The 26,077-nt window shown below is 39.1% G+C and overlaps 2 protein-coding genes across 4 annotated transcripts in view; both read left to right on the top strand.

Moving 5' to 3' along the window:
* Nucleotides 1-13,951, top strand: part of LOC147180527 (3',5'-cyclic-AMP phosphodiesterase 4C-like) — a 72,726-nt gene extending 58,775 nt beyond the window's left edge. For all 3 annotated transcript variants that reach the window (XM_086072483.1, XM_086072484.1, XM_086072485.1), the window contains 9 exons: nucleotides 3,490-3,583; nucleotides 3,719-3,888; nucleotides 3,975-4,073; nucleotides 5,392-5,556; nucleotides 5,656-5,755; nucleotides 5,843-5,997; nucleotides 6,090-6,212; nucleotides 6,297-6,479; nucleotides 9,202-13,951. In XM_086072483.1, the coding sequence (XP_085928609.1) occupies nucleotides 3,490-3,583; nucleotides 3,719-3,888; nucleotides 3,975-4,073; nucleotides 5,392-5,556; nucleotides 5,656-5,755; nucleotides 5,843-5,997; nucleotides 6,090-6,212; nucleotides 6,297-6,479; nucleotides 9,202-9,675 (1,563 nt within the window). In that variant the 3' untranslated portion in view covers nucleotides 9,676-13,951. The remainder of the gene's footprint in view (nucleotides 1-3,489; nucleotides 3,584-3,718; nucleotides 3,889-3,974; nucleotides 4,074-5,391; nucleotides 5,557-5,655; nucleotides 5,756-5,842; nucleotides 5,998-6,089; nucleotides 6,213-6,296; nucleotides 6,480-9,201) is intronic.
* Nucleotides 13,952-15,263: 1,312 nt separating this feature from the next.
* Nucleotides 15,264-26,036, top strand: LOC147180526 (ras-related protein Rab-3A-like). The gene is made up of 5 exons (XM_086072490.1): nucleotides 15,264-15,409; nucleotides 18,810-19,034; nucleotides 20,542-20,660; nucleotides 21,053-21,177; nucleotides 23,069-26,036. Exons 2-5 carry the CDS (start codon nucleotides 18,810-18,812, stop codon nucleotides 23,257-23,259), a joined length of 660 nt encoding a protein of 219 aa, XP_085928616.1. The 5' UTR covers nucleotides 15,264-15,409; the 3' UTR covers nucleotides 23,260-26,036.
* Nucleotides 26,037-26,077: the final 41 nt, after the last annotated feature.

Raw genomic sequence — 26,077 nt, 5'->3', positions numbered from 1 at the left:
AATTAGAATCGATACCCAGCCATAGTTATTTGGTGAATATAACTATTTAACGGCCAATTTGAAATGAAGCAAAGCGTTTCCAAATGTGATGCTCAACCATTGAGAGGAGTTTTCCTCCGTGAATGAGCGTGGGAGGGGGGGGTTCGTGCAAGCAAATGGAGACAAGACCCCCCCACCCCACTCGTGCAGAAAAATGTGAATGAGGATGAAACGGCATCCCCGCCATCCATCCATCCTTCCCCCCCCCATCCAACTCCTCTCCCTCCCCCGCCTCTCCGTCCGCATTCCTTTCCCCCAGTCCGAAGTCCCAACATTCGCGTGATTCCACGATTGGACCGCCCACTCGCCGTACACGTGCTCCGCATACTATCACGCACACACTTGCTCGGCAGATTCATACATTGTATATTGTCTGCCCGGATACATATAGGCAACTACCGCACACGCTCACGTGGCGGCATCCCGAGTTCCTCCCTCATTAAATGAGCAGCATCAGTCAATGTGGGGGTGGGTTATCTATGCTGACAATTAAATCAGAGGCGAGTATTGATACCAGGTATCTTCCTTATTTCAAGGTATTAGTACTCGAAAAAATACATTGGGTATCGATGGGCGAGTACCAGGTATCAATATGGATAACTGATTTTAAGATATCAGTACCAGTTGGAGGTGTGCCCAAAAAAAATGGATTCACATCAGAATCAAGATTCTCATTTGTATGATTCAGAATCAAAATAAAATGTTGTAAAGTCAATGTTATTTATTTATTTTTATACTATAGAAGCTAGATGGAGTAGCAGTTGTGGGCCACATGCAGTTTTTTGGGTGGACCACAACACCATTTGTCATTTTGTCTTGCAAAGCAGACTGGAGTTCATCATCATCATCATTTTGAATCGAAAATCGTTTTTCATTTTTAATAAAAATGATTCTGAATCGAATTCCCAGCCAGTATCAACCGCCATTTTATGATCAAGAACTAGAAATGAGAAGAATAGAAAATTGCCGTTCATTTCATGCAATTTTAAGGGAAATGCTATATTAGGAATCAGATATATAGGGCTCTCTTTCAAATTATATGTATCATACATACTAGTGGTACGGTGACTACTCGAGAGTTGAGTACTTGGTATCGGTCTGAAAAAAAGTGGTATCGAACATCTCTATTATTGGAATATATACATTTTCTTTCAAATTAACTGTCGGTGTGTGTGTTTTTTTTGGGGGGGGGGTTAATGTATCAAAAGTATTAGTCGTTTCAGACTTGATATCGGTGGCTACTCAAGAATTGGAAAAAAAATACTATCGAACATCCTTGGTAACATATGGCTGTATTTATGTACTTTTGATAAGCATCGAATATCTCATTTCCTGTGGATGATGCTCATGCTGGTCAGTGTCCTCACATTATTGCGGTACATGATGTGCTATTTTTATTTTTGGCTTCATGAATGAACACCCCCCCCCCCCTGTGTCCCATCTTTTAACAATTTTCTTCATATCATCTTCAAACTTGGTGCACATGGCGCATCTCACAACCTCCAGCGCCAACACGCTCGGCCCCTCCCACTCCGTGTGGCTTTCCACCAATGAGCGCGCCGCGGCTCTCCCGGCCTCTGCTGCAGCACTCGGCGGATTGGCTGCTATTCTTAGACCGTTTTTTTGGGGGGGGGGGTTGTTTGGGGGGGGGGGGTGTAGTGGATTAGAGTAACTCCTTCTCCCACTGTTTACACACACCAGAGCAGGCAGTAACGGAGTGAATGAGGGAGAAGTGGCGAAGGAAGGCGTAGCGCCACATTCCCACGGATGCGCTTTCTCGGAGCGACGCTTGTTGGGATCGAGGCTTTCCCAGCCGGCAAGGCAGTGGAGAAGCACAGAGCAGTGGCAGGAGAATAACCACAAAGCTCGGCTCTCGCACGCTTGTTTTTTTTTTTTTAATTCTTGCTCTCATGCTTGATTTTGCGCTGAAATGCCAGAAGTGCATCCTTTCATCTCGGAGTCGTGGATGTTCATTCAGGTAAGACTGATGAATATATACGCTTTGAGGGTCACGTGGGTTTGGTCAGTAACGAAGAGTTGACGCGGAGGAACGCGAGGAATAGTTTGGATTCGATCCTTCAATTCTTTTCGATTGTATTTGTGATCTCGAAGCTGTGTTTGAGCTCAACCAGAGTTTGACAGTTTGGTTGTTTATTTCTTCGTCCACTCTAGGGAATGAGCAGTTGAATTATTTGCTCGTGAAAATGGAACTGTGCACCACCATTAAAAATGTCACATCAAGTAAATAAGTACACTGAAATGATAAAGATATTGCCGTACTCTGTGTGAAATCCGAGCCTGCGTGAATTGAATTTGGCATGGGCGGCCGTTTTATGATCAGGAACTAGAAATAAGAAGATTGAAAAATTGGCATTCATGTATTCACATTTGAAGGAAAATGCTATATTGGGATTTATTATACTCAACAAAAATATAAACGCAACCCTTTTGTTTTTGCTCCCATATTTTACGAGATGAACTCAAAGAGCTCAAACTTCTCGCACGTACGCAATATCGCCGTTTCTCTCAAATATTGTTGGCAAACCAGTCTAAATCTGTGATAGTGAGCACTTCTCCTTTGCCGAGATCATCTATCCCACATCACAGGTGTGCCTATCAAGATGCTGATTCGACACCATGATTAGTGCACAGGTGTGCCTTAGACTGTTTTATTTATTTTTTATTTTTTATTTTAGGGGGTATCTGGGGACTCAGAAAACCAGTCAGCAACGATCAGTTTTCTGAGTCCCCCGATCCTCCCCCCTCCCCCCTCCAAAAAACACAACTGCACCTTTCAGAGTGGCCTTTTATTGTGGGAAGTCTAAGGCACACCTGTGCACTTAATCATGGTGTCTAATCAGCACGTTGATGTAGCACACCTGTGGGGTGTGATGGATTATCTCGGCAAAGGAGAAGTGCTCACGATCACAATTTTGGACAACATTTGAGAGCAATGGTGATATTGTTGTATGCGGAAAAAGTTTGAGATCTTTGAGTTCATCTCATTAAAAAAATGGGAGCAAAAACAAAAGTTGTTGAGTATATATGTATCAAAAGTAATAGTGGTATCGGCGGCACAAATGCATCATCAGTCATCTTTTTTTTTTTTACACATACATAGATATGAAATGGATGTAAAAGTCAACTTTTGAGCGTTATATACATTTGTTCTATTATTATTATTATTATTATTATTATTATATCAGTGATTCCCAGCTACGCCAGTAATGAATAGTAGCAATTATATGCTCGTCCACTAGATGGCAGAATATATAATTAACCTGTTTCCTTTCGTACAACAACTTTAACTCAACAAGGATGAGATGAGACAAACTTTTTTTGTGAGATTTTTGTTTGGTGGTGTAGTATGAGATTTAGTTAAGGTTCAAAAAAAAAAAGAGTTGTGCGTTGGAAACAAATTGACGGTTTGCTTCGTCGTGTCGTGTCCAGTTCAAGAGGATGTTGAACCGAGAACTCACCCAGCTGTCTGAGACCAGCCGCTCGGGGAACCAGGTCTCCGAGTTCATCTCAAGTACCTTCCTCGGTAATTGACCTCAACTTTGCATAATCATTTACATGTCTGACTCTGAATAAATTATTCGTAATAAGAATCAAAATGTTGCGAAATCGCATGCAAAATGAGAACTTAACATTTTTTTTGTCTGCGTCCGCCTGACAGAGAAGCAACATGACATGGACATCATGGCTCCGCCCACCAAGGAGGAGAAGAAGAAGCGACCCATGTCCCAGATCAGCGGCGTGAAGAAGCCGACTCACAGCCCCAGCCTCGCGCCCTCCACCATCCCTCGCTTTGGGGTCAACGCCACCCAGGAAGGTCTTCTAGCCAAGGTACGAGCACAGCCCCGAGTCATGACGTCATGCGCAAGTTTCCGTGAATTGTTTTTAAAAATGCACGTGTGTGCGCTTGTGTGCAGGAATTGGAGGATATCAATAGATGGGGAATTGACATCTTTAAGATCTCCCAGCATTCCGGGAATCGGCCGCTCACGGTCGCCATGTACACCATTTTCCAGGTAAAGCTGAAAATAATGAAATTCAAATTGACATTGTAGTGTAGTAAAACGGGGGGGGATAAAAGATTGCAATTAGAAGGGGAAAAAATACTGAAAAGTTTCAAACTGTCGATACTGCAAGTCAAAGTGTTTACTACTATTAGGAAATGAAAAATGTTCACATCATTTTGACATTTACCAAAAACCTAGGCAGCACCTCAGGGTTGTAAATAAATCAATCAAATAGAATCACTGATTTACAGTAACTCAATGTAATTCACATACTATAATTAAAGCTGCACTTTTTAGATTAACACCTTAGCTGTTCATAACGGGAACTCCTGCAGGCCTCTTGGCCAATCGTTTTCAGACAGGATTTGGGTTATAATTTCCCGCCCTCTGCCTGCGTTCGTGACGTCATCTGCGTGTTGCGCACGTGAAGAAGGGAAAGTGCACTTTCATTTTCCGGCCACGGGTGGCAGTAGCGATTCAAAATTCACAGAGCCGTTTATAGAGAGAGTTTGGCCAACTCGGTTTCAGCATGGCTGCGCTGTGATTGGTCAACTGCTGGTCACATGACATACGGACGCCATGTTGTTACAAAACCAGTTGCAAACTCTCTCTCTATATATACGGCTCGGGAAATAAAATGTTCTGCGTTCTGTAGCTTTAAAAGTACAGCATTTAAAATCAGTTACAAACAGAGTTAAAGATATTTAAAGGCAAAGTAAAGAAATAAAAGAGTATACAGGGCGAGAACAAGATTTTGGAAAACATGCTTTTAAAAATAATAATAAAATAATAAATAATAAAATTACTTTGAAAGAGCATTGTTTTTAATCTGCATTTAGACTTTATTGGCATGTTTTGAATTGTCTTTATTCATTCATGTTACTCACTATGATCATAAAGTATTATACACAAGTGCTGCGGGAAAAATACGTTTTGTAGAGGTACTTTTTGGCAGGTGTATTATACAAGTACACGGGTGCATAATATTTACAGGATTTTACTGTAACAACTCAAACTGAAGTTGATACATAAACTGCCTTTTCATATAATTAATGGTTCATTTGCATTTATTTTAGCATAAGCCTAATCTATAAAACCAAAACATTAATGTAAAATAAATCCGATATTGTTTTTTAAAATTGTTAAAAATACATATGTAATGAAGGACCTTGAAAAAAATCCTTAAATTGCCATTGCAATATTGAGAAAAAAAATCATAATTTGATTATTTTTCAAAATCATTTTTCCCAAAACACGTGCTCAAATCAATGTCCCACATTGAAATGTTTTTAACAAAGAAATTCACCTTCTGCGCTTTCCGTCTCAGGAACGCGACCTGCTCAAGTCTTTCAAGATTCCAGTCGACACGTTCATCACCTTCATGGTGACCTTGGAGGACCACTACCACGCAGACGTGGCGTATCACAACAACATCCACGCCGCCGACGTCGCCCAGTCCACTCATGTACTACTTTCCACACCCGCACTCGAGGTAGAGTAGATGAGCGCCGACATTGACAATGCCGCGCACGACTTATGAAGAATCAGCACTATTGATGATTTTCAATTGATTATCCTTGTGTGTGCGAAGGCTGTCTTCACCGATCTGGAGATCCTCGCCGCACTCTTTGCCAGCGCCATCCATGATGTGGACCACCCTGGCGTTTCCAATCAGTTTCTCATCAACACCAGTCAGTTCGCCACACAAAAAAAAACGGCGATCATTCCGCGCGCTTAATTAACACCACTTTAAATCCATCCAACTCGTTCCTGTTCAGATTCCGAGCTCGCGTTGATGTACAACGACGCGTCCGTGCTGGAGAATCACCACCTGGCTGTCGGCTTCAAGCTTCTGCAAGAGGACAACTGTGACATCTTTCAAAACCTCAGCAAGAAACAGAGACACTCGCTACGCAAATTAGTCATCGACATGGTGAGCTAGCTTTTCCCGCCGGTAAACATCTCAATTGTCTTCAGATGAGAATTCCTGACCAAAAAAGTTGGTGTGATTGTTGTTGTCAACAGGTGCTAGCCACTGATATGTCCAAACACATGAACCTGCTGGCAGACCTCAAGACCATGGTCGAGACCAAGAAGGTCACCAGTTTAGGCGTTCTGCTTCTGGACAATTACTCCGACCGGATTCAGGTGAGACATTTCCTCCCAAATTTTTGGACAACGACCCCTTTTGTTGTATTCGATACGTGAACGACGGCGACCGTATCGCTGCAGGTCCTTCAGAACATGGTGCACTGCGCAGACCTGAGTAACCCAACCAAGCCACTGGAGTTGTACCGGCAGTGGACTGATCGGATCATGGTGGAGTTTTTCACCCAAGGGGACAGGGAGCGGGACAAGGACATGGAGATCAGCCCCATGTGTGATAAGCACAACGCCTCCATTGAGAAGACCCAGGTAAAGTGTGTCCTCATTTGTCAGTCTCACTAGAATATGACGTTTCGTGAGCTGAATTGAAATGCGGACAAAAGCGTGCTGTGTCATTCTCGTCACCTAATTAGCCCGTCCCTCAGTTGTCATGTAAACTATGTCGGGATCAGGCTTGGGGAGTAACGGAATGCATGTACCGCCGTTACGTAATCAGATTACAAAATAAATGTAACTGTATTCCATTACAGTTACAGGAAAAAAAAACATGTAATCAGATTACAGGTACATTTATAAAAAATTGGGATTACTTTGAGGGATTACAATTTCTACAATGCGAGAGAGAGAGAGAGAGAGAGAGAGAGAGAGAGAGAGAGAGAGAGAGAGAGAGAGAGAGAGAGAGAGAGAGAGAGAGAGAGAGAGAGAGAGAGAGAGAGAGAGAGAGAGAGAGAGAGAGAGAGAGAGAGAGAGAGCGAGAGCACGCCCACCAGAGTGGGACCGGGATGCTACGCATTTTAGCTTCTTGCTAGCTAGCCCGCTAGCCTACAACCATAATGTGAGTTATGGTTACGTCATCCTCATTGGATATCTATCTATCTATCTATCTATCTATCAAACTGGGAGGTGTGGTTGCTTTCAGTGACAGTTGGAAAAACAGCATATGGCCTTCAATCAATCAATCAATCAATCAATCGCCTCCATGCTTTTTAATTACACAAGGATTTTTTCTATTTGTTTCGCTGCCCGGGTCCCCATCACCCGCAAATAGCAGGGGCACATCGTATAGAATATATATTGTGGTGATATTTATTTTTATTTTGTCTTCATGAGCATACTCAATATTGCAGTAATCCAAAAGTAATCCAGTTACATTACTTGATGTTATGGTACTTGGATTACATTACTAACTACATTTTTTAGCAGGTAACTTGTAACTGTAAGGGATTACAATTTAAAAGTAACCCTCCCAACCCTGGTCGGGATTTCTATCACATCTGTTTTTGAATCACCCAAATTGACAGCCATGCTGGTGTGGCTGCTTTAGAGCGCCTCGTTGTCACGGGGAGAACGACCCAGTGAGATATATTCTTGCCACCGAATGATTTAAGCCAGGGCTGTCAAACTCATTTTTGTGGCGGGCCACTTTGTAGTTACGGTTATGACGGTTAAACCAAATGTTTAACGGTCTCATTGTATTATTACATATTCACAACAAATTGATAGATTACTAATTTTGAAATCAATGATAGTAGTTTGTTGAACAAAAAAAAAGTATTCCAAAATCTTAACGTTATTTATGACACAACAATTTAACATTTTGGTACGGACTTTAGTAAGGGTCATGGAACTTGACACGTGATGTATTTTTTTAATTTATTTACTTATTTCTTATTTCTTATTATTTATTTATTTATGTTTCTTATTTATTTCTTATTTATTTTCTTAGCATGTATTTTCTTTATAAATATGTACGAGAAAGAAGAAGAATTTTCATTAACGAAATAAGATATAAGTGAAAATGCTTTTAAAAAGTGAAACTACATCTTATGTTCATAAAACTAACCACTAACCTTAATTATAGCGAAAATGTCCTTCCTTTTCCGATTTATATCATAAATGAGCTTTCAAGATTCATTTGAAATGTTTTTATTTCTGTTATTGCTGTTCGTCCGTACAGAGGAAGGAAAGTCAAACAGACATTTGAAAATTGTAGTTTACTATATTACACAATACTTTGTGAAATTTATATATATATATATATATATATATATATAAAAAAAAAAGTAATACTAAAATTAAAGTTAAACTAAAACTAAGGATTTTGAAAAAATAAAGATAACAACTAATCAAAACTAACAAACCAGCTCTGAAAACTAGTTAAAACTACCGGTAATTGAAATGAATTGAAAGAAAAAATACAAGTCAAAACAAAATCAAAACTAATGACAATGAAAAACTATTATGACCCTGTGCCGAACGAAGTAGCATCCATTTTTCCAAGTTGTAGATGTAGATTTGATTGACAGTTGTCATTTGGCTTTTTTTTTTCTTTTATCGTTCAAATTTGACAAAGTGGTTAATTATGTATTCTTGTCTGTGTGTGTCAAATTTTCAAGACTTTTGTTTTTACTTAAAATTAAAAAATTTAATTTTAAAATGAGATTACTGTTGGCGTTCCGTCTTAACTTCATCATTTCTCACATTCTGACTAGGGTAAACTAAAATCATAATTTACCCTCTGATCATAACGCTCTGCCTTGGCCAAATGACAATGGTTTGTTTACTAGCAGAGAATAAAACTAAAAATGAAAAATAAATAAATAAAATTTAAATATAAAAATTATTATTTATTTATTTATTTTTATTCTTTTTTTAAGTGTAAAATTGTAAAAAATAAAATAAAATACAAATAATAATAATAATAATAATTAAAAAAAAATAAAAAATAAATGCAAAATGTCACATTTATAAATTTACAAATTTACAAATTTACAAATTTAACCATTTTTAATGTTTACAAAAAATACATACAAATTTAAATTAAAAAAAAACAAATAATAATTATAAATAATAATAAAACTAAAAGTAAAATAAAATAAAATAAAAATAATAAAATGAATAAATTATAAAAAAGAATTAACTAAATAGAGGAGAAAGTTCAGTTTTTTGCCGCGCAAGTATGTATGTGTCATGTTGAAAAGATGTATGACAAATCAAAGAATCCAAGTCTCATCTGGTTTTTATGTTTCAGGTGGGTTTCATCGATTACATCGTCCATCCTCTTTGGGAAACGTGGGCCGACCTGGTTCACCCCGACGCGCAAGAGATCCTCGACACCTTGGAGGATAACCGAGAGTGGTACCAGAGCATGATCCCCCGGAGTCCTTCACCCAATCCCGAAGGCCCGGAAGAAGTCCACGTCACTGGGACAGCTTCGGGGTTATGCGCCGGCACAGCATCCACCGACAAGTTCCAGTTCGAGCTGACCTTGGAGGAGGAGGAGGGAGAATCTGATACGGAGAGCCTGCCCCCGGAAGAGGAAGGTAGTCGAGGGACCGAAGCGTCCAGAAGTGATTCTGGCAGAGGCTTAGATGGCATATCTGCTCACCTACTCCCGAAAAGCAACGCTGCCGATGCGACAAGGACGTTTTCCGCACACTCTGATAAAGACACGGCAGCGGAAAGAGGGACAGACGCCGGATCGGACATCCGACTCGACTCATAGCATCCGTCCCAAGTTCCTTTCACCTTGTTTTTTTTTTCCATCTTGATTTCAGTGCCTCGTCCGCTGTCACTCCGCTTCTCCTGGTCCGCACAAACTTCACTTTTCTTTCCGTGACAGCGAGCCTCGGGATGAGGAGCACTTGAGTGCAGCTGTGAAGGAGGTCTGCACGTTAAAGCAGACGCTTGCACTAAAGACCGATAGCGAGACCGAGTCCAGTAGAGGCCGGCTCTGCTCCGTCAGTCACACGCACTGTGGATTTTCCGCAGAGACGACGCGACAAGAAATACGAGCCAGATTAGGTTCCACCACAACTGAATTGTCTTCCTCTTTTTCAAGTTTTTTGTAAAAACGGTGAGGAAGTGGCGAATGGCGTGGAAAAAAACGGTGACGTCGGCTTGATTAGTTGTTCAACTTGAACTCGGTTGAGGATACTTGAAGAGATTTTGCCTCTCGTTCAAGCATGTTTCTTACACGGGGAGTCTACCCAGCGAGACATTGTTGCCAAACTAGCAATTTAACAGTGTTGTTTTGCCTGCCTTTGAAATCCTTTGCTTTATAATGTTGTCTTTTAATTGAGGTCACTGTCATGTCGGAGCCTGAAATGTAGCAGACATTTTGAGTGACTCCTGTCAGCCATGAGAAGAATATGATTAGAATGAATGACCTGTCCGGGGCCTTCAATGTCTTAGCCGACCTAATCCAAATTTTAACTCGTTCACTGCCATTGACGGCTAAAAACGTCAAAAATTAATTTGATCTATTTCTATTAGTTTGACATTTTTTTCCTCTTTTGTTAACAAAAGTGTGAAAAGATAGAATTTGTATTATTGTACATTTAGAACACATATAAAAATTTGTGATTAATCGTGAATTAACTAGTAAAGTCATGCGATTAATTACGATTAAAATTGTAATCATCTGACGTTCTTTTTCTTTTTAATTCATTCACTGCCATTTACAGCTATAAACGTCAAAAATTAATTTGAACTATTTCTATTAGTTTAAATTTTTTTCCACTTTTGTTAACAAGAATATGAAAACCTTGATTTTTTTTCATTGTACATTGAGAACAGATATAAAATTTGCGATTAATCGTGAGTTAACTGGTGAAGTCGTACGATTAATTACAATTTTAAAAAATGTATCGCCTATTGTGTTTTAATATATTTTTTAATTAATTTATGGCAGTGAATGAGTTAATACTACCACTATCCCGTCACAATTATAGTAGTCAATTAAAACGCGACAAACAGCACACAACTCAGCATGTATTTATATGACAACGAAAATATGAAATAAATTATAAAATGCATCATACTCACTAGAGGAACTGCTGAAAGATGAATTTAAAAGGGAAGTCAACCCAAAACCTTTTTTTTGGACAATAATGTGTTCTATGCAGCCCCACTTGTCCAAATATGGTAGTCTGGTTAATATTGTGTTAGTGGAATATTAGTTAAGCAGCAAAATGCAGCTGTTTTTATCCATGTCAGGGGGTGGCCATTTTGCCACTTGCTGTCGACCGAAGATGACATCACAGTTGCTCAGGTCTCAGGTAACAACCAATCACAGCTCAGCTTCAGAAAACCAGTGAGTTCTGATTGGTTGTTGCCTGAGCCTGAGAAACTGTGATGTCATCTTCGTGGCAAAATGGCCGCCCCCTGACATGGATAAAAACAGCTGCATTTTTCTGCTTAACTCATATTCCACAAATGTAATATTAATCAGAATGTCATGTTTAGACTAGTGAGGTCACATATAACCTATTATTGTCAAGAAATGTTTTTAAGGTTGACTTCTAATCTGATTGGTTAAATCAGCGGTTTCAAACTCGTAATAAATAATTCACCGGTCACTTAGACCCATTTTTTTTCTAAAATGTCTGTAGCCTAATAAGATACAATTTGGTCAAACAGGTCAAAATGTTTCACTATTTATGGTGCCAATAATTACAAGTACATTCTGAAAATATTCCCATTTATTATTATCTTATTGCAGAGTAGTCTGAAATATCCTAATGAAAGTGGGCAAAAAAAAAATTTGCATCAAATTTCTGAATGTCATTTAAGTGGTCGTCAGTGCCTGCAGTGGTCAAAATTAGCAACAACAGTTCATTTTTAATGAATAACTGCAATTTGTGTTCTGTCCTCATGGGCCAGAATCGACCCCCTGATGGGCCAGTTGTGGCCCGCAGGCCATACATTTGACACGTCAGCATCTCTGATTCTGAAGGCCCTGGACAGATTATCTTGTTATACCAACACAAAGAGGCTCAAATCTGGCTGGACCAAAAATTTGCGGGAGCAATGCGGCAAAGAAACGCTACAACAACAAAACAAACAAAAATTACAATTTAGGTTGTAAATGTAGGGCAGTGCTTCAGATAGTGTTAGACCAGCAGAGAATGCCTGGCTGGCCTTGACACCTCACCACTGATATCCTTAAAACTATGGTCAAAAATCAAGTGTGTATAAACATGCAGGAAGTACAGTAACCGTGTACATGGTGCCCCCTAGTGTTGAAAAGTAGTCCTTACAGCTACAGTATTTGCATGGCCTGCATGAGAAATACATTTTTTAAACAGGGTTCAACTGCCCCCCCCCCCCAAAAAAAAAATATCAGCTATGTTTCTGCTTTGTTACTATTTAAAAATGTGATTTTTTTTTTTTTAAGGCTGCATCGTTGATATGGCGACATCCATTTTTATCAGTTTGCCTTCGAGTTGAGCACTTTAGAGTTTCTTGTTCATGACTAGTAGCCCTCAATGTGATTTGGAAGGGCTTCGATTCAAACCACGAGCACGCGGAGGCTTTTGACTGAAATGCTGCCCGCGTAGAGATCATGCAAACACTACAAACGCCACAGCAACGGTGCATTTATATACGAAAGTAATATTTTCACAATAAGCAGGAAGCGTCTTTGTAACTGTACAAAAAAAAAACCACACACACACACACAAAAACAAGTGAGGCTTTTTTTCCCCCTCTTGTTAATCAATATGTTGCTCAGTCGATGACAAAACAAGTGCCAGGCAAGCATGACACAACCAGTACTGTAGTTTCCATTTTGCCACCGGCTACTTTCCACCAGCGCCAAACTGATGAAGTTGGTTGATTGTAGCGCCTCGTGTGCCAATCTGACCCCCAGTTTGTCTCCTCCAACTCTATTCAAACTGTAACTGATATTGTCTTAAAGCGGTGATGTCTTTTTCTATGTGAGAGCAAATGACTGGGTGGATTATTTTATTATTATTTTTTTTTTGTATTTGCTAATAAAAACCAAAGCACTTTGTATAGTACAATTTACAATTGTGTACCTCCATGATGTGTATAATGTGACTTTTATGGGTTGTTGGTAGTTGAGTGGAATTCCCGGGCTACACCACTACAGCTGTCAGAGATTGGACTTTGGGACGGAACTTTTATTTTATTTTATTTTTGTTTCTGTATTTGATGCACAACCTTGACTACAAGATATGAACAGCATAACGACCACTAGAGTTCTATTTTAGCACGAATCACTCCCGTTCAATGTGTTATAGTCTGTTATGGTTCTTTAAGCCTTATTTTCTCACCTGGGATTTTGTTTCATTTTTTTTGGGCCGTAATACTCACCAACATGCTGGAGGAAAACGTGCAATGCTTTCTGTCACCACTACAGGATTGCCTTGAAAACTAAGGTCTATCAAACTGCTTACTTAGTAACCAGCACAACATGCACACACAAATTTGGTGTGTTTTGTCTTGTTCATTTTCCTCACATTGCTCCATGTACAGTTTATTTATTATTTCCATATTGGCTATGAGACACATTTGAAAAGTAGACTTTATTAGTCTGAGGTTTAGTTCTCATTTGTAGTATAATGTTACTTACGGGACAGGTTTGAAATGTTACTGTTTTGTTCTCCTTCTCTTTTCATGTCTGCAAATAACACACACACGTCATTACTCATTTTCATGTTATGTTGGTATGAAAATAGTCACTTGGCAGATTTCCCATCACGGTTTTCTGAAATGTCCTCTTTTCCTGTCTTCCTCTGTTGTCATTGCACACTAATACTCATGAAGGACCTTGCAGAATATTGTTCGTCCGCAGTGAAGTTGATGGTCCAAAAATGGGTCATTTTAGATGGGAATCTTTTCTTCTTGATGATGTATGCGTTAGGAATGATTACCACGGCTTTGACAATCTCTCTGTTGTTTAACTGCGGGTGTTTGTGCCCTCCTTCCAACTAGAACTGTATGCCTTGCCAATAAAAGAAAAACATTTCACTTTTTCATGTCTCCTGTGCTTGTTTAAAAGGAAAACGTGGAAATGATGTCACTTTCTTTTCTTATTGTCTACAGTACACACTTAAAAAAAACAATGTCCTAATCAATTACATTTTTACTTTGAAACAATAAGTAAGATTTAAAATATAGATAATAAAAGCAAAAACTACCATATATGCAACTCGTACAGTAATTAGATTGTGCAAATTGGTCAATTTCAGCAGCTTGTTCGTGGTCAGAGGAAGAACATTTTCTAAGACAAGATAAGTGTTTACAAAAATTACGACGGCGTATTAGGGCCACTTATAAATATATATTTATTTAGAGGGCGGGGGCAATATTCCGAGAATAAAACTCGCAAATTTACGAGTTTTTTTTCTCGCAGAACTGCGAATTTAAGTGGCAAATTTGCGAGAAGAAAAAACTCAGAAATTTACGACGAATACACGTAGCGTAGCTATAATTTACTAATGTGGGGATTCGTTGGTGGTTAATGGGACACTGTTTATAAAATGAAAAGGCAGGATGGAGACGGATTCATTCTTAAATTTAAACTTTACTCGTTATTTACCGCAGCTTTACTCGTTATTTACCGCAGCTTTACTCGTCATTTACGCAGTGAGTGCGACATTTCCTGATCCCCTATCAGCTGACTAACACTATCCAATCAGATGCTAGCATACCATAGGTAAATGCGAATGAATGACGGAGAGCAGCAGATTCGACACGTTGATGTGTCGAAACTGCTGCTTGTACAAAAAATACCAAACCGTATGAATGTGTAAATAATAATTCTGAAAACATAAATGTACAACTACATATACATTCTAACAAATTAACTTAAATGCTTGATCGTCCGGGTGTGGACCTTCGCTCGCCACTGGCCGTACACAACAGTACACAAGAGCGAATGCTTAATATCATATGGTTAATCTATGCTAAAGCAATTAAAATCTCCTTATTTGGAAACCCGACCGAAAAGTATTGGCACAAACAGTCGAGTAGTACGCTACGTGTATTTCTTGTAAAATATATATTTTTAAGTTTTTTCTCTCGCTAATCTGAAAAAAACCCTCATAAAAACTCATAAATTTGCAAGTTTATAAAGTAGCAAATTTTTTCCCTCGGAATATTGCCCCCGCCCTCTAAAAAAATATATTTATACGTGGCCCTAATACGCCGTCGTAAAAAAAATATATTTAAAAGTTGCATTCTAAATCTATTTCCCTATATTGACAGCGTCTGGCTTTCCCACGCTCTAATCTAAAACCTCAAATCTGCATACAGCATAAATCCTCGTCTCCGATTGGCCCACGATCTTGTCAGTCATTCTTACGTCTCTTTGGCCGCACCCACCTGGGGGTCTGTCAATCAAGAGGCGCACGCGCTACTGCAGGTGCAAAGCTGGGCAGGCTCCGGGCTAACTACTGCAGCGAAGCCGATAATAAAACAAGCATTTCACGGTAAACCACACGTCTATATGTTACCGCCTTACCCTGTCTGTTTTAGAAGTAGCACTGGTAGGTTTGTCGAAAGCCGGCGTGTGTGTTTGGAGCCGTAAATAAGGAAGAGTAACCTTCATTTGACATAGCTAAGGATGCTTAGCTAGCGTCTCCTGTCACTGTGAAATGGCAACAACGAAGCTGTGCGTCGCTTTTATTACATCTCATATGGCAAACGTGTTGTACTAATGTCGTTCACAATCGATTTTTTTCAAGTGTCATTTGACAGCTGCATGATTCCCCCGGTGGTAATTGGACAACGGCGACGTTTTACCAGCCTGCGAACGTTGAATAAGCACCGATGTGAAAAGTCTCTAAAAATGTACGGAATGATCATTTTTATCGAGGATTTTCATCCCCCCCTCCCTGTTCATTTGGGATGTGACCTGTGGGATAAGGGGTCAAAGGGGGTCTTGTGAACCATATGGTAGTCCGCGTTTTGGCTAGCCCAGCCTCCCTTGGAGCTTGCTTGTATCCAGTCAGCCAGTTTATCTGATGCTTAGTCTTGCTAAGCCCCGCTACTTCCGTTTTATCATCTTGCAGTCTCGGCCCTGATGCACGGCTTGTTATTAGGATGGGTTCAAGCATGCGCACACCTTAAACTGGACGTATATGTTTTTAGCTGTTCTGTAGGATCCTTAGTCGTGCAATATGGTGCATCTGTAAACAGTTTTTTTTTTCCTGTGCAACAGGAGAGTGTGATTAAACCTGGCTTGTTCTCATATTCACCTAGTTGTCACCTCAAAACTAGGACTGACCAGTTAAATTGAATTCAAATCAACATTGCAATGTGGTAGAATGCAAGTTTTGGGAAGCCTGCTTTATTCATCTGTCAGTAAGGATTAATTTTTATATACAGTATGCATATTTTGTTTATATAGGGTCGAGATAAGGTCAGAGCTTATAGTACAGTCCACGTTTGCATATTGTTTCATGAAATATGCAAAATTGGGGTGATTAAAGCCATAGATTTTTTTGCAGTATTGATTTCTGATGTACAAAATGGCTGACTGACTTAAGTTTATTTCGCAATTGTTTGGTAGAATTTTGCAAGTCAAAGTGGTTAGTAAATGAACTGCTCTAAAAGAAGCAGCTAAGTAAACTATCTTTCATAATAATCCATGGTTCATTTTCGTTAATTTTAGCCTGAGCCTAACCTATAAAACCAAAACATGTATGTACTACGAATCTGATTTTGTTTATTACAGATTATTTTTTTACTTGAGTTTGTTCAAAAATACATGGGAAGGAAAACATTAATTGCAATATTGAGGGGAGGGGAATCACAATTAGATTATTTTTCAAAATTGTTCAGCCCTACTCGAAATGTTTTAACAAATTTTTCACAAGTGACTGTCCAGTAAATTGCATTCCTTTGGTGTGTTAAGGTCTGAAGAGGCCAGAAGATGGCGCCAAACCCCTGTTTAATAGGAAAGTAGTACAGTGGTCCTTTGACTATTTGTGATTCCAGGGTTTTTCCTGTGTACAAAATTCAGAGGCGGCCACCTAACAACCTCCACCCTGAGCCACTTATATCGCGCAACACAGCGCTCCAGTTATGTTTATTGAGCTCGGCAGCAACGCATTTTAACTGCAGTTGCAGTGTTGCGCCATTTTGAAGGTGCTTTATCAATAGCAGTTCATCGGAAAGACCTGAAGCAACAACCAAAGAAGAAACAGCTTTCTTTTTGTCTTTTTTTTTTTTTTAACTTTAATTTATCGAAGAAGAAACCGATCATGGAGCAACCGTTGCACATGCCCATTTCCTGGTTGTGTGGCATAGGTGGCGCGCTCCAGCCATCGCTAAAGTCATAAAAACACAGGCTTTACAATAAACATAATAGTGTTTTACAACAACGCTGAACTATGTTTACAATTTAATATGTACTAGTGGATGAAGTTTTAATGATTGTAGTTCAAAAATGGCAAAAATTAATTAAACGTTGTATTCATATAATTTCTCATTTCTAGTCCCTGGTTCGTAAAATGGCTGCAGGAGGGCGGCCGATAATGGTATAGGTCACCGCCGCGAGTACGATACCTTAAAATAAGACCGGTATTGGCACCGATACCTGGTATCGGTAGTCACCCATCATAGTCTGGATGATACTACCTCTGCCTAATTTTGAGCCAGGAAAAACCCTGGATTCACTTTTCATAAATTCACCTATTTTGATTTTGTTCTCTATTAATCACTGGAAGTGAAGGTAAAGATTTTAGTGCATCACCCTGAAATTTCACTCACCAAATATCCCTGACCTTTTTGTGTATACAAGGTGCAGTTAAAAAGTAATGAGCCCAGTTTAATCTATTAATAATTTAATTATTTTCGCGGTTTGTAGTTTAAATACTTGTTTAAAGCTTTATGAAAATATATATACATTTTGAAAATGGCGTCGTTGTTGGATGTCTGTCTAAAATGAAGAGCAGTGATTGAATTTCTTGCTTGAGGAGGTGCAACAAAAGGAGCTCTCCAAAGGCCAAGGGCCACCTTTTAAAGCCAAACACACTCAAAGTCACAGAGATTGTAGTGTGGAATGAGAATGGCGACCCCAATTGGATAATAATTATAACTGCACCTTACGTACACATTTTGTTGTTAAACTCATTCACTGCCATTGACGACTATAGACGTAAAAAATTCATGTTGAACTATTTCTATTAGTTTAAAAAAAAAAATCATTTAATTTCATTTTTTATGAAAACCTTGATTTTTTTATTGTACATTTATAAAACATATAAAATTATCATGTGATTAATTACGATTTAAAAAAAATTAAAATTATTAAGCCTGTCAGGCGATTAAAATTTTTTCATTGTAATTAATCACATGACTTCACTAGTTAACTAACAATTAATCACACATTTTATATCTGTTCTAAATAAAAATAAAAAATCCCAGGTTTTCATACTCTTGTTGGCAAAAGTGGAAAAAATAATAAACTAATAGAAATAGTTTAAATGAATTTTTGGCGTCTATAGCCGTCAATGGCAGTGAATGAGTTAATATTGCAAAATACATTTTTATCTCTATAAAAATTTGATAGCTGCAGCTGTAATCACGTCCTATTTGAAATAATTCCAAATGATATGTGGGTCCTTTCTGGTGGTGGCTTTCATGGAGCCTCACTGGACTGCCACAGTGTGTCTTTCCAACTACTGTCATAGATCACATGAATTTTAACTTGCAACTTAATTTCACCCATGCTGGGTTGTCTCTCTTCTTCATTTTATTGGGATTGTCTCCAAAAAAATGGAATGTAGTGATCCACCCTTTGTACATAGAACATGCTGTTTTCTCAAGCAACTCCCTGCTCACTTGCTTTTTTTTTTTTTTTTTTTTCTCTCTCTCTCGGTCTAGATGGCGTCTGCAAATGCCACATACGGACAAAAGGAGTCCTCGGACCAGAACTTTGACTACATGTTTAAAATCCTCATCATCGGCAACAGCAGCGTCGGCAAGACGTCCTTCCTCTTCCGCTATGCGGACGACTCGTTCACGCCAGCCTTCGTCAGCACGGTGGGCATCGACTTCAAGGTCAAGACCATCTACAGGAACGACAAGAGGATAAAGCTGCAGATCTGGGTGAGAGGGGGTGGGGGGGTGGTGGGGCGGTGGGGCAAAACTTTTTAGGCGTCCGGGGATTTTCCTGACTCAAGTTGTGCCAGCTGATCATTGTGCTTCTTCAAGTAAACTCTTTTTTTCAGTAATTTTTTTACATGCATTTTATTGTTGAACTTTCTTTTTTTTCTTTAAATTATTTAATGCTAAAAGAAAAATGCAAGATGTTTGATATAAAAATTATGGGTGTCAAAATTAGTGCGTTAATTTTGACCTAATTTAAAGTTCCTTTAACGCCGCAATTTTTTTTAACGTGCGATTAATGACCGCCCCTTACCCGAAAAGACTACTGGGGGAATTCCAGCTGCAACGCAACAGACATGTCCACGTCAAATTTAACTGCAATAAATGTAATAATAATGCAAATATTTGTGGAGACTGGGCTCAAGTTGTACAATTTTAAACATGTGCAGAATTTCACAAGTTACTTCAGGTTGAAGATTAGATGGCTCTTAATATGAAAAGAAAAATGCAATTATGCCATCTATATATATATATATATAACACATCAATATCCCACTCGTTTTTTTACAACGCAGTACATCTTTTTAATTTTAACTACATTTTATGAGTTATGAAATTACTGTATCAGTGATTAAAAGATGCAGCCATATTTCTATTGGTTTAACATTTGTCCCACTTTTATGTTAGCAAAGAGTATGAAAACTTAAAAAAATATGCAATTGTACATTTTATTGTACATTTAGAACAGATATAAAATGTTTGATTAACGGTGAGTTAACTATTGAAGTCCTGCGATTAATTTAAATGATTTAAAAATGTTATCGCCTAAAACACTTAAAACTCATCCACTGCCATTGATGGCTATAGATGTAAAAAATTCATTTTAACTATTTCTATTAGTTTAACATTCCCCCCCCACTTCTGTTAACAAGAGTATGAAAACCTAGAAAACAGTTTGTATTGTACATTTAGAACAGATATAAAATTTGTGATTAATCGTGAATTAACTAAAACTTTAATTGCTTGATGCCCCTAATTTTAAATAATCTTTTATTTATTTATTTATTTTTAAAAGAAAAGATGATTAAAAATTAGGGGCATCGGGTGGTTAAATTTTGTAATCGTAATTAATCGCATGATTTCACTAGTTAACTCATGATTAATCACACATTTTATATCTGTTCCAAATGTACAATTAAAAAAATCTAGGTTTTTATACTCTTGTTAACAAAAGTGGAAAAAAAAATTTTAACTAATAGAAATAGTTCAAATGGATTTTTGACATCTGTAGCTGTCAATGGCAGTGAATGAGTTAATTAAACTATAACAAAAGTTTGTGTACTTGTTAAACATTATTTATGAGCCATTTCTTTTATTAACGCTTAACGTATTGGGATCATCTGTGTATTATTATCATGTTCTAAAAATATTCACTAGATGCAGCCCTGCTTTACGGTTTCACTTTGTCAGAGGTTGCCTCCAAATGTGCTCATATATGTTGACGCAGGACACGGCCGGCCAGGAGCGCTACAGGACCATCACGACAGCCTACTACAGAGGAGCCATGGGCTTCATCCTCATGTATGACATCACCAACGAGGAGTCCTTTAACGCTGTCCAAGACTGGTGAGGAGAAACATTTTGTTGCCAAGCACCCCTTTTCAGACTTTGCTTGCTAATGCTTGCTCGTGACAAGACGGATGGGATGCCTTCATAAAATACTCTGCAAATACTGCACTAAGATAATCAGGGAAGCAGTGAATTGAATAGACAGAACTGGTTTTATTTTAGCATTCATAAGTTCAATATTTGTTTGAAACCTGTCTGCTGGCCTCGTTGACATTGAAACGTTAGCTCACCTGTACAAACAAATCCATCAAGCATCGTCACGGTTCTCCTTTTGGAAAGAAAATGATCCGTGTGGAATGTCTTCTCAAAAACGTCGAGACACATTTTCACTCAAAAGGACACCGTTTTATGTTGTCATTGTAAAAACAAAACTTTTTGCGGCCCCGCAGGTCCACTCAGATCAAGACCTACTCGTGGGACAACGCTCAGGTGCTCCTGGTGGGGAACAAGGTTGATATGGAAGATGAACGGGTGGTGGCCGCAGAGAGGGGCCGGCAACTGTCAGAACAGCTTGGTAAGTGTGTGTGTGTGTGTGGGGGGGGGGGGGGGGGCTGTCTTCATTTGCACAAGATGGCCTTCTCCACACTTCGCTATCAAGTCCAAGTTTACAGTACGCAAAGTCGGATGTTATCTTTAGCCACAATATGTCTGCCCCCAAACTCCAGGTGGCGACGTTGCTCCTTGCAGCTCGTGTTTGTTGTCACTTGCACATTCAATATGATAACATTACATATACATACACATACCCCATAATTCATCTTACCGTCCTCCATGGATATAAATATGACAGTTTCAAAGTTGAACGCTTTTAAAGAAAAACAGCACAGCTTGAGAGTAGAAGATGACGGCGGTGAATCTTGGCTTGCCATGTCCATTATGAGGGAGGGAAATGCCAATGTGGCAATATGGGGGACTCTGCTTAGAAAACAGTGGCACGGAATCTCTTTAATATCAACTCAACTGACAACTATGGATGTTCAATACCACGAGTATTCAACTCTTGAGTAGCCACTGATACTAAGTACCGATACCACTACATAGCTTTTGATACATAGTTCCCCCCCCTCCAGAAAAAATATGACAGATATTTTTAAAGACCTGTAAATCCCAATATCATATTTCCTTAAAATCCTTATACTTTTTTCAAATTTATTTTTATTTTATTTAAAATAAATGAATAAATACAACCTTATACTGACAACATGACCCTTTAAAAACAGCTTACTGAAAATGTTATTTAAAAAAATACATATAAATACTGTGAAGACTCTAACTTCCACATAATAACCTAGGGTAAACTTAACTCCGCCCCAACGTACAAATATCATTCTCTCAGTTGAGGTCTTTGCAGCTTACTACTTTGACACAAATTACTACTTTCCTATTAACCTGGGATTTGATTGCCGTCTTGTAGCATTACAGTTGGCACGCACACAAAAACAGGTAAATTCATGAATAAGGAACTTTAAGCACGCTTTCTTGTCAAATTGTTTCTGTTAAGCTTTATTTTTTTTACATCTAGAAAATTGGGTGTTTGTGGCAGCCTTTCACTTCCATTGACTTACAAGGACATCTTAAAGTGCCTTAAACTTTAAGCATTTTTTGACAATAATGTTACGTGTGACCTCACTAGTCTAAAGACGACATTCTGATTAATATTACATTTGTGGAGTTAAGAAGAAAAATCCAGCAGTTTTTATCCATCTCAGTTAGCTGCCATTTTTCCACTTGCTGTCGACTGAAGATGACATCAATGTTGTCGACAGCAAGTGGCAAAATGGCCGCCCCCTGAGATGGATAGAAACGGCTGGATTTTGCTGCTTAACTCATATTCCACTAACGCAATATTAACCAGAATACCATATTTAGACCAGTGGGGCTGCATAGAAAATATTCTTGTAAAAAAAAAAAAAAAATGGGTTGACTTTCCTTTTCAAGGAATACTTGACTCATTTAGCCATTTTCAGCAGTAAGAAGTAAAAATAAAATCTATAATTAATTTGATAGCTTCGTTATTTTTCATGTGCAATTATTACTTTTGAAAACACATTTTGCCACTTGCTGTCAACTGAAAATGACATCACACATACTCAGGAAACGGGTAACGTCCAATCACGGGTCACCAGTTTTCTGAGTTTGGTCATGTGACATAAGCAAACTGAGCCATGATTGGTCGTTACCTGAGCACACGTGATGTCAATTTCAGCAAGTGGCAAATGTGGTTTTAAAAGTATTAATTGTACATGAAAAATAAATATTAAATTAATTATAGACAAAATATTAACTTGTTATTGCTGAAAATGGCTACATGAGTCAAGTATCCCTTTAGGAAAGGTTGTCACCATGAAGTGATGATCTTAAAAAGCCTCACCGCCGGCTCTCTGCTGCCCTCTGTTGGCCGCCAGGTTTCGAGCACTTTGAAGCCAGCGCCAAAGACAACATCAACGTGAAGCAAACCTTCGAGAGGCTGGTGGACATCATCTGCGAGCGGATGACCGAGACGCTGGACAACAACGACCCCACGGTCACCGGGGCCAAACAAGGGCCGCAGCTCACCGAGCAGCCGCAGAGGTCCCATCAGGACTGTGCTTGCTAAACGCAACACACACACACACACACACTCAAAGGCACTACATCTGCTGTCCGGGAACCCATATACAGTACAGTATAGTTTTTTTTTTCTCCCCTCATATCAGTTGATGTCACGTAAACCTGCACAGAATGATTGCACATACAGATAGGAGCCGACGGCTGATGAGGTTATCAACCCTACTTCCTCATCATAAACAGTCGATTCCCAAAGATTTGCTCTTTTCAATCTATATCATCCTCACGGCAAAGTGCTAATTGAGTCACGGGCTGAGAGCTCTTCAACATGCAAACATTTCCATGTTGACCCCCACATACATGTAGATATTATATATATATATATATATATATATATATACACACACACACAGAATAGAAGAGCCAGCACTCATCGTTGTCTGTAATTTGCTCATGTCTGGTTCTGCAGTTTACATTCACACCTCAAGTCCAAATGAATGCAAAACATTCGACTTGTCGCCATCGTCCCATTGAGCAGAGTTTATTTCCAAGTCGAAAGGTATTCATTGGTCCAAGTGTTTTGATAACAATGAAGCTTTATGACAGAAACTTGTATTTAAATGAAGAAACATTGAATCCTCGTCAAATGCCATCATTGAAGGTTTTTCTTGCGCCTTGCCAGCTTTTAAATTTAAAAAGGAGGGGAAAAAAAGAATTGTGATTTGAAGTGGACAGCGGCATCAGTTTGGTTTTGGTGCTGCAGCCTCTTAGCTTCATAGAATCTTTTAAAATGTCATTTTCCCAAAGTTTTAACACTACAGAATGGTAATTGGCATGGGCAGGTATTGGATTCAGTGAGCACACAAAAAAAAATCGCGGTATTGCAATTCTATCTCTAAAATGTATTTTGAAATGTTTGGGTAATTTGTTTTTTTCTTTGTGTACTTAAGTAAATAAATAAAGAAAGAAAATAAGCAATTATTTTTTCTAAGTATGTCAAATTGTAGTTTACTTCGCAAAGTAGACCAGATTAGTAGCTACTGATTTTCTGAGAAATAATGTCACAGCAGAATTGAGATAATGTTAGTCATACTGTACTCGTTAACCATGTATTGAAATCTGTAACCGGCCCATGGCTACATGGCTGTGACGTACTCCTTACATCAACTAAGGGAAATCGACTATGTGTCACGGAGGAGGCGTGACTTCCGTGTTTTCACTTATTAACTTTGTTTTTCCGTTTCCAGTGGGCCGCGTCCCAGTACTTGCGCTTCCGCCTTTGTGCCCCTCGGTTGCGCGTTCCCGTTAGCGGCTGCGAGTGTGTTGTGTTTGTCTCAGTGTCCGAAGCATTTCGGATAGCCGAGACGCCCTCCCGCCGATGAGCGGGGAGCGCGCGGTTGGGGGGGGGCGAGTGTTAGAACGCGGCCAGCAGTGGCCGGAAACGGCGCTGATGTGTTAAACCCGGAAGTCGGAAGTCCGTGGCATCGACCCCATTGGGCTTCCAGGCGAAAATTTCAGGAAAATGCACGAAGACTTTTACATATGATCTTCTCTTGACTTTTAAATGCAACTGTTCAATTTTTCCACAAAATGTTGCAGTTCTCCAACAGGAGCCTTTCTGCCGAGGTGGCAAATCCAGGTCCAGAAAATAAAAACCCTGCCACAGTTTGGCTTTAGCCCCAGGCGCTAGCTTGCTAGCTCCCATGGTGCTCGTTTACCTGCTAGCTAGCATCAATGGCTAAAGCCAAACTGTGGCAGGGTTTTTACTTTCTCGACCTGGATTTGCCACCTCTGCTTTTCCGTGATTCTTTTTTTTTGGTGGAAATCTCCGGAAAAGCCCAATAGCCCTCACTTTTTGTGAGTAGTTTCTAAATATATAAAAAGTCAATGGGTGTGCATGAAGTTATGTTGTTGGTGTTGCTGGTTGACTGGATAGTTATCGGTTGTGACATCTGACCCACATGTCAGGAGTTAAAGATTTTGTGTGTTTATATTTGTTTTCTTCTTTCACTATGGACCTGCCGGCATCATCTGCTTCTTTATTTCGGGAAGGGAACACAATTATTATTATTATTTTTTTTTTGCATGTTCAATGTTGAAACTTGAAAGGAGTTGGTTTGCCCGTGTGTGTTTCACTGTACACGCGCTCACTGATGTGCTGAGGCATGCAAGAATATGGTGACACTTTTATTATACTTTTGTATTATTTATAACTATTTATTTTTCACGTCATTCTTCCTGTTATGCTGTGTTCTGATCTGCGTCTCCTTTCGAATCCTCCTAGCTTTTTTTTTTTTGATTTTCTTTTTAAAACATGTCGGTGTTTACAACCTCGAGAGGAGAGTGAAACATTCCAGGCGTTTGGTGGGCAGCTTATTTGTCTTTTCCATATCAGTTACATAACTTGACATGCCAGTGTAACAGCAGACTGTTCTCACAGAGCAATAAGAGGTCGTGTTTTATCTCCTCCACACCTAAATATCAGCAACACATGCCACAGAATGCGAGTGTGCGAGTACCATTTGTACCAAGCTCTGAAGAAGAATCCAGTTAAAGTACAGTTTGTCTTGCACTGGCATACCTGTCAGCAGCTCTTTCCAAAAGACAGTCAAATTTGAACCTGAATTTGAACCCCGCACCCCCAATGTGTTATTTTGCTATGGCTGTAAACGTGCATATGACTCAAGAACAGAACACCCGCCCTGTCATAACTTGTAAATAGCTGTTTTCTGCCCGTCTGGTATTAGTTGTGTGAATCGTGCTGTAATTTTGTGATGCCAGATTTGCTCAAATGAGGGATCAAATAAATAAATGCTAGCAGCTGAATGTTGTTGGAGTGTTACAATTACTCCCAAATGTTAGTAATG

The sequence above is a fragment of the Leptonotus elevatus genome, chromosome 1 (genome assembly GCF_054856555.1).
Source record: "Leptonotus elevatus isolate MCC_2025b chromosome 1, RoL_Lele_1.0, whole genome shotgun sequence".
Lineage (NCBI taxonomy): Eukaryota > Metazoa > Chordata > Actinopteri > Syngnathiformes > Syngnathidae > Leptonotus > Leptonotus elevatus.
This window is presented reverse-complemented; position numbering and strand designations above follow the sequence as displayed.

Bases quoted from the DNA above. Each gene is read 5' to 3' on its own strand.
- LOC147180526 (XM_086072490.1), top strand. From the start codon at position 18,810: ATGGCGTCTGCAAATGCCACATACGGACAAAAGGAGTCCTCGGACCAG. The intron at 20,661-21,052 runs GTGAGGAGAAAC...GCGGCCCCGCAG, and splicing joins TTTAACGCTGTCCAAGACTG to GTCCACTCAGATCAAGACCT. The intron at 21,178-23,068 runs GTAAGTGTGTGT...GTTGGCCGCCAG, and splicing joins GCAACTGTCAGAACAGCTTG to GTTTCGAGCACTTTGAAGCC.